Source organism: Tamandua tetradactyla, chromosome 6, assembly GCF_023851605.1.
Source record: "Tamandua tetradactyla isolate mTamTet1 chromosome 6, mTamTet1.pri, whole genome shotgun sequence".
Classification (NCBI taxonomy): Eukaryota; Metazoa; Chordata; class Mammalia; order Pilosa; family Myrmecophagidae; genus Tamandua; species Tamandua tetradactyla.
In genome coordinates, this window is record NC_135332.1 from 16,579,117 (window position 1) to 16,598,553 (window position 19,437).

The window sequence follows — 19,437 nt, forward strand, 5'->3', positions numbered from 1 at the left end:
ATTAATGCTTCCTCTGCCACAAGGTTGTGTGTGGCCAGAGTCCTTTAGACCCGTGTCTTTCACAGGATTGATGGAGAGTGGCAATCCACAAGAGGTAGTGTTGTTCCGATTACACCAGCCACTTCGCCAAGCGAGTAAAGCACTGGACCCATGATGTGGCTGTTCTGAAGTGGAAATAAGTCCTCATTTCAGGGATGTTTAAGAGGATTACAAACAATACATTGTGGAGGACAATCTCTAGAGTAATTTTGACCTGGTTCATTTGGGCAGACTTGGCTTTAGGGAAGTGATTCCTGGAGCCCCGGAATGTTGAAGGAGGTCTGTAGTCAAAATGTGCTTATAATTTCCTTTATAAGAAATCCTCCTGGATTCAGTTTCAAATCAAGAGAGGGAATAGGGGGCACATTAACAATCTGGATTAAACTTAGAGTTAGGGCTCCAGGGAGCACTGTCATCCTCAAACCCTGACCTCTCCTTTAGGATCCAAATCTAGAATGTACAATGTAACTGGTAACTCAAAGCTCACTGGATCACAAAGCCATTCACAGGCCCGCAAAACGTTAGTTTTCAAATTCCTCTCTGATCCTAACTCCTCTGATATTTCTCACTTGAGAGGTATGGAGTCTCTTTTAAAGGACTCAGAGTCTCCAAGACCTTCATAGAGAGGTGGTGTTTCCTGCCTCAACCTTCCTGTTGATGAAAACAAAACCAGGCTACCTGACAGGGTATCTGCAAGATCTCAATGGGCAGAGACCTGACTAGGCCAAATCATAAAGGGAGGAATTTTTGTTCCTTTCTTCTTATCCTAATATTCTCACTCAGAGCAGGGACTGTTCTTGGCAAAAAGCTGAAGGACCCTCCTGAGGCATTCTCACTTTCTTTCAGCAACTTGTTTCCAGCATCTCAGCACACCCCATGCCTTCTTCCCAGGAACTGCAGGGCAGGAGATGGGGTGTACCAGGGTGAGAGCAGGGGTAAGAGCAGAGGGATTATCTCCCACCAAGTTCATGTTCAGCAAACTGCCACTCACCGGGTAAGCAGACCTCAGAGCACAGCTTATTGTCCAGTGCTTTCACGCTTGCGATGTCAAAGTCATTGTTATTGTCACACTCCATACCTAGAAATGCGCATGTCCTCTGGCCTGTAAGGGAGTTAATGCAGTTAGAGAGGGGCTTGCTGTGTTTTTCTCTGCTTTGCTGTCATTAAAATAAAAATCTTAAGGATGGAGACAAAAAAAATAAAATCATATGTTAAAAAAAGACAATAATTAAGTGGGTAAAGAGTGGACAATAAAGGAGTCAAATTGTGTGGGCATGTCTGTGTTCTCAAAGCTATCTTGCTCTGTTTCCCTAATTGGCCCCTTTCCATCCACTGTTCTGGAATAAGGCAGGAGGGCTGTGGAACACAGGCTCAAGAGAGAACCACTTCTGAAAGCAGAACTATGCCAGAGGGAAGGCCGATGAGAATGTGGCTGGGAAAAGCTACCCCCTGCTCATGCTTGTGTCTGTTCCTGGTGTGTGTCAGTGTGTTTATGACCGTAAAGCTCTGCAAAGTTAGCAAATATATAAAATAATAAAGGTCTTAGGTTCCACCAGAATTTTGCATACCAAATCAATCACCACATTCACAAAATTATGATTTACTTTTTTTTTTGGTGTATGGGTCAGGAATTGAACCTAGGTCTCCCACCTGGCAGGTGACCATTCTACCACTGAATCACCTATGCACTCTGATTTACTTTTTATGAGACATTTTACTCTGAGGTTGTTTTAAGTAACTGATCAGAAACCTACCGACATTTAAGAAGGGAAGAGGAAAATTCTACAATTTATTTTTTTTGCATGGGCAGGCACTGGGAATCAAACCTGGGTCTCTGGCATGGCAGGTGAGAACTCTGCCACTGAGCCACCGTGGCCCACCCCCTACAAGTTAATTTTTAAGCTCCCTTTTTATTTCTTGGTGAAAGTAAGAGAAGAAAATATATCTGCTGTGCAGGCTATGGAATGTCAGGTGGAAACAACTAGGCAAACTTGCACTTCTTCCAATCAAATGGTCTACTGGCGATGGAGGGAGGGACAGTCACAAAGGGTGACTCTGGGAAACACTGACTGAGCTGATGAACCTCCAAAATTCCCTCTTGGGCTTGTATATGAGGGAGGCATGGCCTGAGCAGACACCCTCTTCTTCAGGTACTTGGCCAGGCAGGAGCTGTCAAGTCCGCATACACACTCCCCAAAACTCCCCAAGCAACGGCCACGCTAAAGCAGAAGCAACTAGGATGACATTTACTGACAGGCCTGTGCCCAGGCTGGGACGCCATGTGTGCTCTGGAAGTGCCCCTCTGTGGGAGACGCTCAGCGCAGCAGAGGGAAGAGAATCTGGTTCCCAAACACGTGGGATTCCATTCTCTGGTGTGGTTGTCCCAGCCCCCTTTCTTCTTCCTTGCTCCTTACTCTGCAGGTTATTCCTTCTCTCTGTTAAAGCCTGGAGTTATGGTAAAGAAAATCCTGTTAAAACCCTACCAAACACTTGCCTAAGCTGAGATGCTAACAAAGCTTGTTCTCTGCTTCCCTGAGTACCTTTAACGTGTCTGCTCCTAAACCTGCTTTTGCAGTAATAACTATTTATTCACTGAAGCAAAACCAAACCAACTGCCAAACAGTCCTTTCTCCAAGGTGGAAGAAGTTGTTTTGTTGCTTCTACTAACCATCAGCACTGCCAGCGTGGGCTCAGCTGAAAAGCTGCAAGAGGAAGAAAGCCACAGGAGCTGTCCCCAAAGCTTCAGAATCTACTTAATGTAAATGTCAAATTCTATGTATCTTCTGCAGCATCCTTACCATGAAATTCTTGGCCTTGTGTCCCAGAAAGAGCAAGGAAGTTCCCTGAGATCAGCCGGAAACCATGCTTGCTTTGATATATCATCAAGAAGATAACCCTTTCCCCCAAAAGCCCATAGGGGAGCAGAGCATCAAGTCAGACCAGACCATTCTTTCTTTACCCTTTAAAGAATACCCAGGAAAGAAATATGAATAAGAGGAGCAAAGGACCAGGTCTTTTACCATCATCTTGTGTGGGCGATCCATCTTCTTCCTCTAGAACGTCATTTCCCTAGGACAGAAGAAAGGTTCCATGAGTCTATAAGGCAATAAAATGAGTCAATCAATCAGTTGAAGACAGAACTAATCATCTTGATGGTACCCAAACTCCAGGGCCTACGTCACTGATCTCCATTTCCTACTCATGCTTCACATGCCAAGGAGGCTGGGTCCCTGGCCTGGAAGAGGCAGATTTTTCCTGGTGAGGCACAATTGACCTGTGGGGACCAAGGGCTGAGCCACATTATCGATGTAGACTTGGGGTGGTCTGTTAGGAATGCCCTTGCTATAGCTTAGTTGATACTCTTTTTCTAAGGTAGAAACAAAAGTTGCTAAATTAAAAAGCAAATAATAAGGTCATAAAACTTTCAGAAACCCCTTGGGGTCCTAAATCTTATCCAGACATGCCTTTGAAAGTGTCTGGCTTAAAAAAAAAGTTCTGGTACCCTCACTGTGAGCTGGCATCCCCAGCACTTCTTACAGCAGGGCACGCCCCACGTTGTACTGTAACTGTGTGACCCTGTCTCCCACCCTGGATGGGGCTCCTGGATGGATACAGTGGGTGAGGGCAGCAGAATCCACACTACTCATGTCTTTATGTTCTCCAGTGCCAGGAAGCATCTGCAACAATGCTGCCTTGTGTAAATACTAAATTCACTAAATGAATAAAGGAGAAATTCTCAAGGTCCAGTATATGAAAGAGCTACCTCCTGCACTCCCTTCATACTATTATGCTAAAAAACAGAGCTAGGGTGGCCTTGGCTATTCTTTAATGTTTATCAGATAGTCCATAACCAGAGTGCGTGGTCTACTCTCACTCACATCACATCCCACTTCTTATGAAGCTAAGTATGACATTCAGAGATGCTTCTTCAAGTAATGACTCCCCCATCCTCATTTCCACTCCCAACCAATGCCAACGGCTCTCTTATCCATGGGAAAGGAGGTACTGCTATCTGCCATTACCTCGGCATCCTGCTCTTCAGCTGGGAGGCCAACAAAGTTGGTATCTGGAGACTCCACAGGCATCACCTGTAAAATAGCAACACAATCAAGGGCACAGTTATCATGGGCTCTCCTAGCAAGTTCTCGTGACAGTAGAGAGCAAGCCCAAACCCAAGTAGTCTCCAATATGAAATTAGTACCAAATAGAAGTATCATCTGAAGGGAATCTTTGATTTAAACCCTTGTTGTCCACTGTACTCCTTCTGAGCTCTTTGGACATGTGTGCCAAGCCCAGAGTGGTAAGGATGATTCCTGTGTTTCCCCCTTACCTCTTCTTCGTCTGATGGGGACCTCCTGGCAGCCTGGGGGGAAGGGAGAGGCTCTCCTTCTTCTTCAGTGCCAGGGGCGAGGTAGGAGCCGGACATGGATGAGACCGTGTCGGTGCTGATCTGGGAGGATGCCATGGACATGACGGACTGGGCTAGACTGCTGCTGGCAGGGTCTTTGGAGACACGGGTCAGCACATCAGTAACAGGAATGATAATGGAAGTCAGGCCTGATTTCCATACGTTTAAGGAGGAGCATGGCTCTCCTTGTACTTGAGCTGTAAGGAGTACAAGGGCCTTATCTTGCCCTTACCTAAAATAGGTCTTATTGTTTCCAACATTCTGCTAATTTACATCTTAGTGTTCAGAATTCAAAGCAACCAGGGAGTTGCTTTTCCCTGCCATAATGTTAAAGGGAAACCTTTTTGGTAGAACTGGGATTAAGGAAAAATTATTCTTTCCTTGTTCATAGCTGCCCTCTCATCTTAGGAAAGCAAGCTTCCCTTCCCTCTCAGACTGAGGCCTATTCAGTCATGCAGTTTAGGTATTAACTTGCTGCTCCCAAGCCCAATCCTGGAAGAAATATTAGGCCCATTCTGGACTAGGTTAAGGGGGGAAAACATGCAACCACTGCCTGCTCTATCATATACCTTCTGGGGAGGAAATTGTGGAAGAGATAGGGGTCCCCGTACAAGACGACTGGTCAATAGGTCCTGATGATGACAAGGTCAGATTCTCACTCTCTGGAGTTATGCCACATTCCTGCAGGGCACACAAAGGGAAACTGAGAAGACTCAAGTCAAACATGTTAGAAGAAGGGTGTAAGGAAAAGGTATATAGGTAAGGATAGGGAAGTGAGGGGATACCAGGAGCTAAGGGAGTAAGGTCCCCTCTTCCTGATTCAATATAAGTAACAAGCAGAAGCAGTGCCAGTGTCTCTTGTGCCATCAATTCTCTCCAGCCCTGGCCAGGAATGACTGTCTCCCAGGGGAGGTACAGACTTCAGTCAGCACGTTCTGCCCAAGGCACCGCACCTGCTGGGGCTGTACAAAGACTGCAGCTCAGATGACACAGGTCACCCAGCAGCTGTGACATGGGAACACCCCAGGTTTTCCCAGGATTATAAACAGCTTTCCTTCTGAAGGGGAAAAGAATACAAAACCCACAGAGGCCCCACTGCTTTTTGGACCTCTCCACTTGGATGTTAGACGGTTCAAACTCTTTATGAAACATCATCTTTCCTCTCAACCTCTTCCTCCTCCTCCCATGTTTCCTTGCTCTCATCCTAACACCCCACTTGTCAGTCATCTGGACACAAAACCTCATCCCATCTCAGGCAGGTGCTGATGCAAAGTCCTACTGATTCTTTATTCTGTCCCCTTTTCTCTAGGCCTCTTTCTTCCTCCACCCCCACTGCCAGGCCTCCTTTCTTAAAATTCCAGTGCAGGCATTACTACTTACCCAGGCTACTGAAGGGTGTGTCTCCTGCCTAATCCATCCAGCATGCACTGGTCAGCAGAATCTCTGTGAAGTAGCACTTTGCTGTGCTACTGGCTTGCTCAGAGCTCTGACTTCCTGCCCGATGCCTTTGCGTGTACCCTCCCCACCACCTGGAATGTTTCTCCTGCTTTTATGTCCAAAAGTTTTCAAGATTCAGCTCAAATGCTACTCCACTATAAACCTTTTTCTGATTTCCTCCATTTAACATTATCTTTCACATTTTTTTTTGCCACAGCCCTTTATCGTACCTGTTTGGGGTATTCATTTATTCATTCAGCAGATACTTACTGAATAACAACTATGTGCCTGATATGATGCTGTTATTTGTGTACATTCTCTCTCCTCTAGATCAAGGGCTTCCAAGGACAGCGACCACCTTATTGTCCTTGTGTGTTCGAACGCCCTAGCTCAGTACCTTACAGAGAGCAGGGGTATCATAAACCTCTGTTAAAGTCTGTAAGGGATGCACTGGTAGAAAATTCCAGTCTTTTTCCACTCCCACCACACCGGTCTCCCAGCACATCCCCCCTTAAGGCTTTTCCACTTGCTGTTCCTTTTGCCTCGAATGCTCTTGTGTTAGACATCTGTAGAACTCCCTCTCTCATTGCCTTCTGTCTCTGCTTCTGGATCTCTTTTTTAAAAATAGCAACCCCCCACCTATAACCCTGACACTCTTTTTCCTTATAGGATATATTGATCCATAGCATCACCTGACACAATTTCCTTCGTGCCTACTCTGCCCCAGCTATCAAGAATATAAGCTTCACGAGGGCAGGGCTTTGGTAGTTTCCTCATAGCTACTATCCTCAGCATGGAGAATAATATCTGGTAAATAATGCAGGCTCAATACTTAGCTGAATGAATGAAGCAGATGGATCTGAAGAAGCATGGGTGTAAGGAAAGTACCTGGAGTCTAACATGTGAGAAAAGGAGGAGACTGCAAATCACCTCTCCAAGATGCTGAGCAGCCTGTCTCTGCGAGGGCTGTGTCTCAGACTCACTGCTGGAGTGCTCATCTTCTTCTTCACGCAACACAGAAGAATTCTGGGAAATGGATCTGCAAAAGGCCAGAGGGAAAATCAGCTGCATCCAATGTCCATTTAAGTAACAGAACTTAGCCTATACTCTTTTCAACCAGACCTCATAGAAAGAGGAGGACCACAAGGGTAAAATGTGAGGGGAAATCCAAACTTGAGAAGGAGTAAGGCATTGGGAAAAAGCACCAGAAAAGGACTGCAACCTCTTCTGAGTGTCAGAAGATCTAAGTTTTACCTTTAATTCCTCTAATAACTTGCTGTCTGAACTTGGGAAAAACCACTGTTTTTAGGGTCTTGACATTTTCATCTATAGAGTACACTTCTGTGCATTGCCATAGAAATTATATAATTTGCACCTAATTGGATTTAACAGATCATAAGGTTCCTTCGGTCCTCAGATTAAGCGATACTCTCCAGGAGCCTGAGTGACCCTAAGGATACTGCCTCCCTGTCCATGATGCCCACCCTCCTCTCTCTCCTACTACCATCAGAAAAAGAAAAAGAAAGAAAAAAGAGAACATATATTTGTCTAACCCAAATTCTCCTAAGTGCTCATGCACCACCGGGATAACTGTCTCCTGAGGGCTAACTGCAGGTCATCAATGAGACCGTGAAGCCCTGGGACGGCCCTGAGGGTGCACTGAGCCCTGGGGACCCAGGATGTGAGCCAGTACCAAGGGAAAGATGGCCTGAAGCCATCTCGTCAAGGATTCTAGGGTCAACATTGCTGAGAGCTGGCTACTCACTTGGAGAGAGTCTTCTTGAGCTTGAGTCCTTGGCTGCCACAGTCAGACAGGCGGTCGAGGGGGGAGAGCGTCCTGACGGGGGGCAGATGGCCATCACTGCCGTAGGAAGGCAACACTCCTGAGAGGTGGCCATCTCCAAGCACGTGCAGAGGAGGGACCGCTGGGGACGGGGTGAGGGGTCCATTAAGGGCCTCCAGAAGAGACACCACTTCATAACCTGGTGGGATGTTCTCTGAGGACTAGCGGAATCAGAGACAGGTTGAAAATTAGTTACTCTTCGTTTTAGGTCATAATCATGTTTCTTACTCTACAGTGGAAAATCTTTTCTTTTACATCTGGTTCGGGGGTCTGGTAAGAAAAGCTTCTGTATTAGAGGTGGAGGAAAGATAAAACATCAAATAATTACATATTTCTGGATCCTGCTTATAGATTAACCTTTCCTTAGTAATGTTTATATCCTCTGATTATACTAGAAATAGATGTTTATTATATGGAAATTTGGAAAGTCCATAAAGGTAAAGGAAAGGCAAAAATCACCAATAATCAAATCACCCAAAGACAACTTTTGCTAACATTCTGGTGTATTTTCTTCTTTTTACTATTTACGTGGCTACAATCAATCCGTAAATAAGAGTTTTATAAGCTGCTTATTTCACTGACCATATTTTCCTGTTTTTGAAACCTGTTCATAATATATTCCCTTTCATAAATATCCTAAATTTCCTAACTGTTCTCTTAGTCATAGATACTGAGTCCAGCGTTTCCTATTGGAAATAAGACTTTAATGAACATCCTTGCGCAAATCTCTTTTTTTTCCTGGTTATCTCCTTGTTATTAAATATTTAGACCTTACATCATGGGAATGAGAAAACCTTCTTGACCAAAAGGGGGAAGAGAAAATTTGTCTCAGTGGCTTAGAGATTTCAAACAGAGTCAAGAATTGCCCTGGAGGTTATTCTTACACATTATACAGATATCCCTTTTTAGTATATGGTGTACGGGAGTGGCTAGAGGGCAGTACCTGAAACTACTGAATGAACTGTGTTCCAGTAACCTTGATTCTTGAAGACAGTTTAACGATATAACTTTTACAATGTGATTGTGTGATTGTGAAAACCTTGCAGCTGATGCTCTCTTTATCCAGGCTATAGATAAATAAGTAAAAAATAAGGACAAAAATAAATAAATAATATAGGGGGATAGTGGGTAAAAAAAAATTGGGTAGATTTCAATGTTAGTGGTCAATGAAAGGGAGCGGCAAAGGGTATGGGATATATGAGTTCTTTTTTCTTCCTTTTTACTTCTTTTTCTATAGTGATGCAAATGTTCTAAAAATGATCGTGGTGAAAAATATACAATATGTGATGATATTATGAGCCACTGATTGTATAATATATTTGAATTGTATGTGTGTGAATATTTCTCAATAAAAATATTAAAAAAAAAATTTAGACCTCAGATTACTAGATACGAATCTTTTTAAGGCTCTTGATATATACAGCTGCTTACTTTTATTTATTTATTTTTTTAACATGGGCAGGCACTGGGAATTGAACCCGGGTCCTCGGGCTTGGCAGGCAAGCATTCTTACCTGCTGAGCCACCATGGCCTGCCCAGCTGCTTACTTTTCTAAATATGATCTATCTTGTTACACTCCCATAAGCAGTACAGAGTGCCTGTCTGATTGATACTCTGCCAGTATGGAGTTTGTTTTTGCTTTTGTATTTTTAATTAAAAGATGGAAGTGTATATATCTTTATTTAAATAATATATATACAATTCACTTAAGAGATATTATTGTTTCCAAAACAGAAACATTTCTAATCAAGTATAAGCATGAACACAAACTGATAAACAAAGGATTTAAAGATCACACAAGAGCTAGCCTAAATCTAAAAGCTGCTTTGGTCTTTTGATCACATATACATTTCCCCTTTCAACTTGCCAAATCACACAGGTCAGCCTAAGATATGTTTCCATTTCTAAGGATATTTCTATAGAATAAAAAAATAGACACAGTGTTTTACCAGAGCACGGTATATCTTTAAAAAGAAAAAGTTTTCTAATTTGAAGGGTGAGCAATGGTATCTTGTTTTGTTTTGTTTTGAAAACAGATAGATACATATTTTATCCTATTGTTGTCTTCATTTCTATTAGAATACATTCATAGCACTTGCACCTCTACCATTTGTAGAAGTGGTTATTCTATTCATGTGTAGGTTTCACCTCTTAGAGGTTAGAAATTTAAGTATAATTATTAATACAATAATTTACTTAGATACTGATTTTCCCTGGGCACAGGATTAAACATCCTGAACTAAATTTATAACTACATTTTGTTGAGGCTTCATATTTTACTTTCTTCTAGTAAAACCTGAACTTTAAGATGTAATCTTAGAATCTACATGTACTAAAAGTACAGTTGGGTTGAAAATGAACTTCAAGCCATTTTACTTTATAATCAAGGCACATTATTTACTATGTTTCTTATGTAGTTCAAATTTTAGTAAGCATCTACATATCCCATCTAAGTCTTTATTTGATTTAAAGTCCTGATATCAATAAGCTTTCATCAATTACTAAGATCACTGCTCATTAGTAAAATAAAGTTTTATCTGAGCAAATTATCTTAAATTAAATACATTTTAAGTTTCTCTAATTTTAACAATACTTGTTGAGTGAAATTTATTCTCATCAGCTCTTCTTTTAATTTATTCTACATATATTCTTAGTAATAATTTCTACTTCCTATAGGAGGGAGAATCCTGGACTGGTTTATATAGTATACACTGTTGTTAATTAATTAGCTGTGTAACCTTCATCAATTAATTAAATTCACCTTTCAGAACTTCCTATTTCTGATCTATAACATGAGGAGAGTGAACTTCATACACCATTCTTAAAGTTTCTTCCAGTTCTAACATATGATGACCCAAATTATATAAATTTGTACATTTATAAATTTCCTTTTAAAACAATTTCAACACAGTCTTATAAAACATGACAGTTTCTCTGTTACAAAATTGTGAAGCACTACAAATTACTTTCTCTGGAGTCTCACTAATAAAGTAAGTAAATACACTTATTTTATAAAGGCTTTTTCAAATGTGTTGAAATAAAGTCAAAAACCAAGACATTGTAATTAATTATAATAACTATTGTTCCTAGAGATTATATAATTTTTTGCTGCTGAAGACACAACTCTCATCACAAAATGATATCAAGCCAATGTTTTTATTAAATATGTAAACCTATCTGGGATTTATTTAATATCTGATATTTGTGAAAAATTCTTTTCAAATACATTTAATTTTAGTGGGAGAAAACAGAGAACTTTTTTGTTGTTCTTTCTCGTGCAAAATTTTAATTTGTACATTTAGTCACTATCACTGCACACTCTAGGCATTCCTAGATTATACCATCTCAGTCTTTATCGTCTACCTTTCCTTCTGATTCCATTTGTGCCCCCAACCCTCCTTCCTCTATCATTCCCACATTCAGCTTCATTCAGTGTACTAACATTATTGTATTACAGTTAGGTAGTGTTGTGCTATCCATTTCTGAATTTTTACGATCAGTTCTGTTGCACAATCTGTATCCCTTCAGGTAGATACCCAATATCTACCTTATTTCTATCTCCTAATGGTCTCTGTTCTTAATTGAAATTCTCCAAGTTCATTCATTAATGTTAGTTCATATCAGTGATACCATACAGTATTTGTCCTTTTGTTTCTGGCTAGTCTCACTCAGCATAATGTCCTCAAGGTCCATCCATGTTGTTACATACTTCATAACTTTGTTCTGTCTTACAGTTGCATAATATTCCATCATATATATATATACCACAGTGTGGTTAGCCACTTGTCTGTTGATGGACATTTTGGTTCTATCACTAAGCAATTGTAAATAAGGCTGCTATAAACATTGGTGTGCAAATATCTATTTGCGTCCTTGCCCTCATGTCCTCTGAGTAGATACCTAGCAGTAGTATTGCTGGATCATAAGGCAATTCTATATTTAGCTTCCTGAGGAACCGCCAAACTGCCTTCCACAGTGGTACAACTACCATTTGACATTCCCACCAACATGGATAAGTGTGCCTCTTTCTCCACATCCTTTCTAGCACTTGTTGTTTTTTGTTTTATTGATAATGGCCATTTTGATGGGTGTGCTATGATATTTCATTGTGGTTTTGATTTGCATTTCCCTAATAGCCAGGGAAGTTGAGCATATTTTCATGTGCCTTTGGTCATTTGTGTTTCCTTTTCTGAGAAGTGTCTGTACAAGTCTTTTGCCCATTTTGTAATTGGTTGTCTGTTTTCTTGTTGTTGAGTTGAACAATTTCTTTATATATTCTAGATACTAGATCTTTATCTGATATATTGTTTCCAAATATTGTCTCCCATTGTGTAGGCTGTCTTTTTACTTTCTTTTTTTTTTTTTAATTTTTTTTTTTTTTTACATGGGCAGGCACCAGGAATCGAACCCTGGTCCTTGGGCTCGGCAGGCAAGCATTCTTACCTGCTGAGCCACTGTGGCCAGCCCTGTCTTTTTACTTTCTTGACAAAGTTCACTGATGCACAAAAGTGTTTAATTTTGAGGAGTTCCCATTTCTTTCTTCAATGCTCATGCTTTGGGTGTAAGATCTAGGAAACCGTCTCCGATTATAAGATTTATAAGATAATTCCCTACATTTTCTTCCAAAAGTTTTATGGCCTTAGATCTAATGTTTAGGTCTTTGATCCACTTTGAGTTAATTTTTGTATAGGGTGTGAGATATGGATCCTCTTTCATTCTTTTGCATGTGGATATCCAGTTCTCTAGGCACTATTTATTAAAGAGACTGTTTGGTCCCAGGTGAGTTGGCTTGATTGCCTTATCAAAGATCAATTGTCCATAGGTGAGGGGGTCTATAGCTGAACACTCTATTAGATTCCATTGGTCAGTATATCTATCTTTATGCCAATACCAGGCTGGAAAACAGAGAATCTTGATTTGTCTTAACAACTTTGGGCAAAACTTATAGTTAAATAGATACATTCATTAATTTTTTAAAAAATTTTTTAATTTTTTTTTTTTTTTACATGGGCAGGGACCGGGAATCAAACCTGGGTCCTCTGGCATGGCAGGTGAGCATTCTTGCCTGCTGAGCCACCGTGGCCCTTATTCATTAATTTTAGGTTTAAGGAGGAGGTCACAGACACACTGGTGAACTGTCACTTAAATTCTCCCTGCATGAGGGCATGGTATTCTGAGAAGACTCGTGGAGTTAGTTTTTAAAACAGAAAGTTCTCAAATGAGACCAGTAGCAACACCATTAATAGCACCACTGCTCAAAACAATGGAATCAGGGTACATGGGATTACAATGTAAAGAGGACAAAAATTAGCTACTAACAACTTAAAGAAACTTTATAGTAAGTAAAAGATTAGAAATCTATATAAGCTCAGTTATTAAAATTACATTGCTTCATTTCCCAAATTAGGCACATTAATGACCAATCTAATGCTTACAAGAGATTCTAAGATAACTGATTGCTGTTTAGGTTTGTTCACATTTTTAGAACGTATTTGTTCACAGTATGTTATCTCTTACTGGGAATTAATTTTGTGAAATACAATGGTGAAGCACAGTCAAAACTAATGTTTTGAAAAGGCTGTCTCAGATCTAACAAAATCTGAAGTAACGCAATTCATAAAAAGATGAATTCTGTGGTCAAGATGAAAAATATTTTGAAAACCCAATATGCTATTTTGGGTTGTGACATTTTGAAGAGCACTGAATATTTCTAATCTCACTTGAGGAATAAGTGGTATTTAGAAATCAAATAATACTAAAACAAAGAGCTGTTCTTAATTTAGAGTTTGGGGTTCATTCCAATCCAGTGTTTGATTATTTGATGTGCAATAGCTCGGCTTGGTGGCACAAAGAATGCCTATTGCTTCCCTTTGGTCAGAACATCCATGACCTGTTCTCTAGTGAACCAGTGGGCATCCCCTCTATTTCATTCTTGTCAACTTCAATTTCTGTAGACACTACCACAGCTAAGCAAACCATCATTAAGGAGGAGGACACTGGCCATGACTGACACGAGACATACTGAACATGGCCAACTTTTGACTCCACTTTCCTCTTCTACTTCTCTCCAAAGAGTAGTTTCTATTGTCTCCCCAGGTTCAATAAATCCAGCAAGCCAAGTAAATATGCCTGGGGGAAATCTTTCATGCCTGCTTAAAAGCCAAACAGTCTCATCTGGATGAACGACTTGCATGATTACTACTGGATCAACTCTTGGATATGATGTATTGTGAATGTCATGGAGGCTAGCACAGTCTTCTTTTAAACATATTCTTTTATAGCCACCTTCTTCAACTTTAGTGGCACTTTGACAGGTTGGGTAGAACTTATATCGATTGTGCCAGGCAAGACTAGATCTTGCTTGAACTACAACCCCAGCTTCTTTTTCTTTCCATTGTAGAAGAGCTGGCACTGGAGGATGAAGAAAATAACAATTTTCACGTCTTTGCTTAAGTTCTTTGGTGGCAATAGGAGCTATACTGTGGTAGTTAGATTCAGGTGTCAACTTGGCCAGGTGACGGTACCTAGTTCTATTTCTGTGGACATGAACCAATGGTACGTGAACCTCATCTGTGGCTGATTACATCTGCAGTCGGCTAGGAGGTATGCCTACTGCAATGAATGATGTTTGATTTAATTGGCTGGTGCTTAAATGAGAGAGCTCAACATAGCACAGCCCAAGCAGCTCAGCACACCTCATCTCAGTACTTGCAGCTCAGCCCAGGCCTTTGGAGATGCAGAAAGAAATCACCCCGGGGAAAGTTGTTGGAACCCAGAGGCCTGGAGAGAAGGCGAGCAGAGATCACCCTATGCCTTCCCACGTAAGAAAGAACCTCATTTGAAAGTTAGCTGCCTTTCCTCTGAAGAACTAAATGTTTACTAAATAAATTCCCCTTTATTGAAAGCCATTCTGTCTTTGGTGTGTTGCATTCCAGCAGCTAGCAAACTAGAACGTATACCAAGAGCACACCAGGCAACCAAGCCATCTTCCTCTTCTTCCCCAGCATTATTAAGTGATTCTTTTTTTCAGTTCAAGTTCTACTCCAAGGAAAATCAAAATGATCTCTTCAGGCTAAGCCAAATACTCTTTTGTATTTCTGTGGTTCAGATGACAAAGTCTGACTCTGGTTGTTGGAAACTTTATTGTCACCCAGAGTAACCAAGGGATTTAAATCTGAAAAAAGGATATAAACTGTGGTTGAGCGGCTTTTTTTTAGCTAGTAGCCAGTTAGAATTTTTTTTTTCACTTTTCCAGTCCAGTAATGTCTTGCTAAAATAATTTTCACATTCTTTCATTTCATTGGTTAGGAACCAAGGTTTCTTTCCACCTTTAGCATTAGCTAGTAAATTAGCTATATGTTTATAACCCCAAAATTTAGCAATATCCAGTGCAGCCTGCCTTGATTTATTGACAATGGACCTGTCACATCCTTTCTCAAGGAGAAATAAGGACATCTGGATGCCCATTCCTTGCAGCATACATTAAAGCAGTTCAACAATTTTCAGAAGTTTCATTAAAAAGAGATGGAAAATGGCTGAATATTACTGTTAATTTGGCAATATCTCATCAGCAGCTGAACAGTGAAACTGGGAAATCATTTCTTGCTTTGGATTTCTCTTTATAGAAGACATTTCTACCTTGCCCAGTCCAATCCAGGTGACTGCAAAATTTTCCTCCAAAAACACGGTGTCATTCACTGTCCCACTGAAATGCTGCTTAAGCACCCAGTATTCTTAGAAGGGAAATGGAAAATGTACAGTACAGTTTAGCTTTCTCAGCAGAAAAGCTGTCAAGAAATGGTAACCTTGCTCATATCAAAGAAAGCACAGCAAGTCTGAGATCCAGCTCCACTGCCTGATTGGCTTTTTCATTTTTCGTTGAAGGTCCTCCAAGAGGAAAGAATTTGAAGGCAGGATGAGGTGATTCAATCAGCTTAATGCTGTCCCTGCTTTCCTAGAAGAGTACAGACTACTCTGACAAGTACTTTTAAAGAATCTTAGGTTTGAAGGGTCTTAGATATTAATCAAACCACACCTACTTTAATGCATGAGTAACCCTAGGCCCATGACTTGCCCAGGGTCAGAAGACCTGAGAGCAATAGAGCATGAACTCAAACTTGCCTCTGTCACTGAAGTCACCGACCACCACTGAATGAATTACACTCAATGGGCATGAACAAATCTATTTAACCAATCAAGCGCCATCTGTGCATGTTCTCTCCAAAGGATACACTGTCTTAAACTATTTTGCTTTCTTGCACTACTTTGAAATTCGTTCTGTTAGCGTGAAACCACAAGTGAAGGGAGCAATACTTCCTTTGCCCCACCTCAAAGCTTGAACTGGAAACATCACCAGCCTCTGAAGCCGGCGCGGCCACCGCCCTCCCTGGCGCCCGGCGCCCTAGCGCGAGGCTGCGCCACAGGACCCGGCAGAGCCGGCCCGGCAGCGCACAGACCATAAGGGTCTGGAGAGCTGGGAACCGGCTCCGGAGGGGGAAGCAGGGCGGACTAACTCTCCGCTGCTGCTACTAACCCAAAAGTGACCAGAGTAGCAGCTGGTTAGGATGCAGTTGAAGGAAGGGAAACCCCACTCTCACTTTTCCCGGCAGCGGATGGAGCCCCTCTGCCATATCTTGTTTTAATTTGCATGCCTCTGAATTTCAGTGTGGCTGAACTTTTCTTTATAAGATTGCTAAGCAGCTATGTTTCCTTTTTGGAGAATTGTTTATATCCTCTGCCCATTTATCTACTGTTTTTTCATGTTTTTAGTCTATGGCAAAGATATTAGCTTTTCCTTTGACATGTTGTGAGTACATTAAAAAAAAACAATTTGTTGTCTGCCTTTTAATTTGGTCATTTTTTTAGACTCCCAAAGTTTAAATTTTTTTTATGTGGAAAAAAATCTACAGATTTTTTTGTAAGTATAGCTTTCCTTTCCTTTTTTTTCAGATAGTGAAAATTGTCTTTTATTGAATATATATATAGACACATACATTTACAACCTTAATAACCATTACAGTAAACAATTGAACAAAGATACTACAGTAAAAATAAATATGTACTAATATTTCTAATTTACAGAAATTTTTAAAAGGGGAGAAACAGAAAATTTATACCTACGTATTGGTCAGTCACAGTAATGCTTATCCCATTATAGTAAACTGATATGTGAATTTTAATAAAACCACAACATCTATAAAAGACAACTAACTCATAATACTGATCTAACATTCTGCTTTCTTAAGTTAGTTTAAAAAGAAATGATTAACAACGAAAACAGAAGTATTATTCAAATTTAATAAAAGACAACTTTAGAAGTAAAATGTGCACTTCTCAAAACAAAACAAAACACCACCCCAGAATTAACCTGTTGTTTCACTGTTGTAAATTTTAAACATTAAAAACACTGTACAAAAGAACAGAATTGAAGTAACTGAAGTTCTTTCTTCATCTTTAAAACTACTGTACTAAATTGTTAATTTCAAATATACTGTTTAAATGCAGGAATATGTACTATCACAAGGATTGGAGACAGAAATTGCCCTCAAAGCAAGCTTCAACAATTTTCAATTGTCTCTTACTTTTTTTCTTTTTTTCAAACTTTTAAAATTGTATAGTATAACATACATACAAAGCAAATAAAGAAAAAAGTAGTAGTTTTCAAAGCACTCTTCAACAAGTAGTTACAGTACAGATCCCAGAGTTTTGTCATGGGCTACTGTACCATCATCTCAGATTTGTCCTTCTAGCTGCTCCAGAACAATGGAGGCTAGAAGGAATAGACATTTTTTTTTTATCACCACAATCGACTTTAAAAAATTAATTTGTGTGAAAAATAACCTATATACAAAAAAGCAATAAATTTCAAAGCATATCACAATTAGTTGTAGAACAGATTTCAGAGTTTGGTATGGGTTACAATTTTTCCTTTGTTTTTGAGTTTAGAAAGTTGCCAACCATCCAAAGTTAACTAAATGATCATCTAAATTTATTCTAGGTTTTTAATGTTTGGCTTTCTCTCTTTCTAACACAGTTAACAAGTTATGTCATCTGGAATTTGTTATTTGGTAAGGAATAAAGTGATAAACTGAATTTTCCTCCCTAAATAGCTAACTAATTATCCCAATAGCATTTACTGAGTAACCCCCTTCCATTAATGGGTTATTGTAAAAAAAAGTATCTGCAATTCTATAGTTGCAAAACATCAAGGTTTTACCCTAAGGCAGTCACTTTATGAAACAGGTGAATTATTTCAACTACTTAGTTCTCAGACATGAAATGGGAGAAAGAAAATGTTATCTTCCCCGAGGTTTCAAATAAACATGGTAAATTGTAGTTAAAACCAAAACAATCATTCACTTGTTTCTGCTTATGGGAATTCCAGAGCTGCTCCCCCGCCCATACTGGAGTGACAACTGCCAAGCAGATGGCTTTATGGAATGGTAAATATTAACTGGATACCAAACTCCCAAGGAGAAAAGAGAGATAAAGTGATGCACTCTCCAATGCGATATGTTGTGATGGTGGTTTTTTTTTAATGTCTCCCTATATATATATGTATATCTATAGCTATATACACACACTAGAGAGGCAGATATGTGACATATATATCATAAGGAATTTGTTCACAATTTTTTTTTGAGGGGTGCCTGGGATGGGAATTGAACCCAGGTCTCTTATATGGCAAGTGAGAATTCTACCACTGAACTACCCGTGCACCCCATAATATTGGTTGGCTTTAACAATGTGATTTCAGTTGGTTTATTAAACATTTCAACATGCCAAGGTTTAATGCTGCAATGTCATGTAAAAAGTAAGATGAGAAAAGCCAGCAAGGAGGCTATCCTGATTAGCTTCACCACAGGTCATGGCTCCCAGCCCAACTCACCGAATGCTCTTCAGAGTCAGATGTCTGGGATGAGATGATGGGGTTAAAGCTGGTTGGGGACAACGGGCCCAATTTCTTCCTCATAGCTCGGATCTGAAGCAGTGCCCGGAAAGCTATGAAGAAGAAAACAGGCAATCAGGACACTTCAGTACAGGAGGAAGAATGAGTCAGAACCCAGAGAGAAATCATGATCCCTCCTCCTGGAGGTGCATCAATTTTCCAGAAGCGGCATAAGTTTCAGTGTTACAAAATTGCATGTCCTCACTGCACACCTCCTCCCACCTGCCCTCTGGCCGCTCCTGGGGCTTACGCAGTCGGCAGATGGGGCAGTTGTTGGCCTGGTAGCGCAGAGTGTCTGCACAGGTGTTACAGAGGCAGAGGTGGCGACAGGGCAGAATCAAGGTGTCCCGGACGTCTGAGAGACACACCACACACTCAGCACTGTTATCACTCACTTCATCCTCAGCCACCTGGCCAGGGAAACAGAAATGCAGCCAGTGGAACAAAGATCTTCCTGTCATATATTTTATTTACAAGGTAGCTTGGCTGAAGGGCCGAGACAAGTAATAAGAACAAAATCTTGTATCTATACTGGACTCCATAGTTTACCAAGTGCTTTCAAATACTTAGTTTCATTTATTCTGGGGGAAATGTTTACCTAAAGTGAAGGGGAAGGGACTAACCACGCAAGGTCATTCTATGAGCCTCAGATCTGGTCCTCTCTAATAGTCTGAGCTAGCAGGTGATACCCAGGAGACCAAACAGGGAAAGCTAAAAGGGTAATATAAGAACCCTGCCAGGAAACAAAGTTGAACAGAGCTC

The 19,437-nt window shown here is 40.5% G+C and overlaps 1 protein-coding gene and 1 pseudogene across 4 annotated transcripts in view; both read right to left on the minus strand.

Annotated features, from left to right (window-relative positions):
- RNF157 (ring finger protein 157) overlaps positions 1–19,437 on the minus strand; it is a 148,762-nt gene that overhangs the window by 8,026 nt on the left and 121,299 nt on the right. For 3 of the 4 annotated variants that reach the window (XM_077163895.1, XM_077163898.1, XM_077163897.1), the window contains 9 exons: positions 18,926–19,085; positions 18,616–18,728; positions 7,650–7,888; positions 6,773–6,923; positions 5,017–5,128; positions 4,370–4,542; positions 4,062–4,127; positions 3,060–3,108; positions 1,031–1,141 (listed from right to left, as the gene is read on the minus strand). In XM_077163895.1, the coding sequence (XP_077020010.1) occupies positions 1,031–1,141; positions 3,060–3,108; positions 4,062–4,127; positions 4,370–4,542; positions 5,017–5,128; positions 6,773–6,923; positions 7,650–7,888; positions 18,616–18,728; positions 18,926–19,085 (1,174 nt within the window). The remainder of the gene's footprint in view (positions 1–1,030; positions 1,142–3,059; positions 3,109–4,061; positions 4,128–4,369; positions 4,543–5,016; positions 5,129–6,772; positions 6,924–7,649; positions 7,889–18,615; positions 18,729–18,925; positions 19,086–19,437) is intronic. The other variant, XM_077163896.1, reaches the window with a different exon arrangement.
- On the minus strand, positions 13,370–16,039 carry LOC143687175 (NAD-capped RNA hydrolase NUDT12-like; annotated as a pseudogene).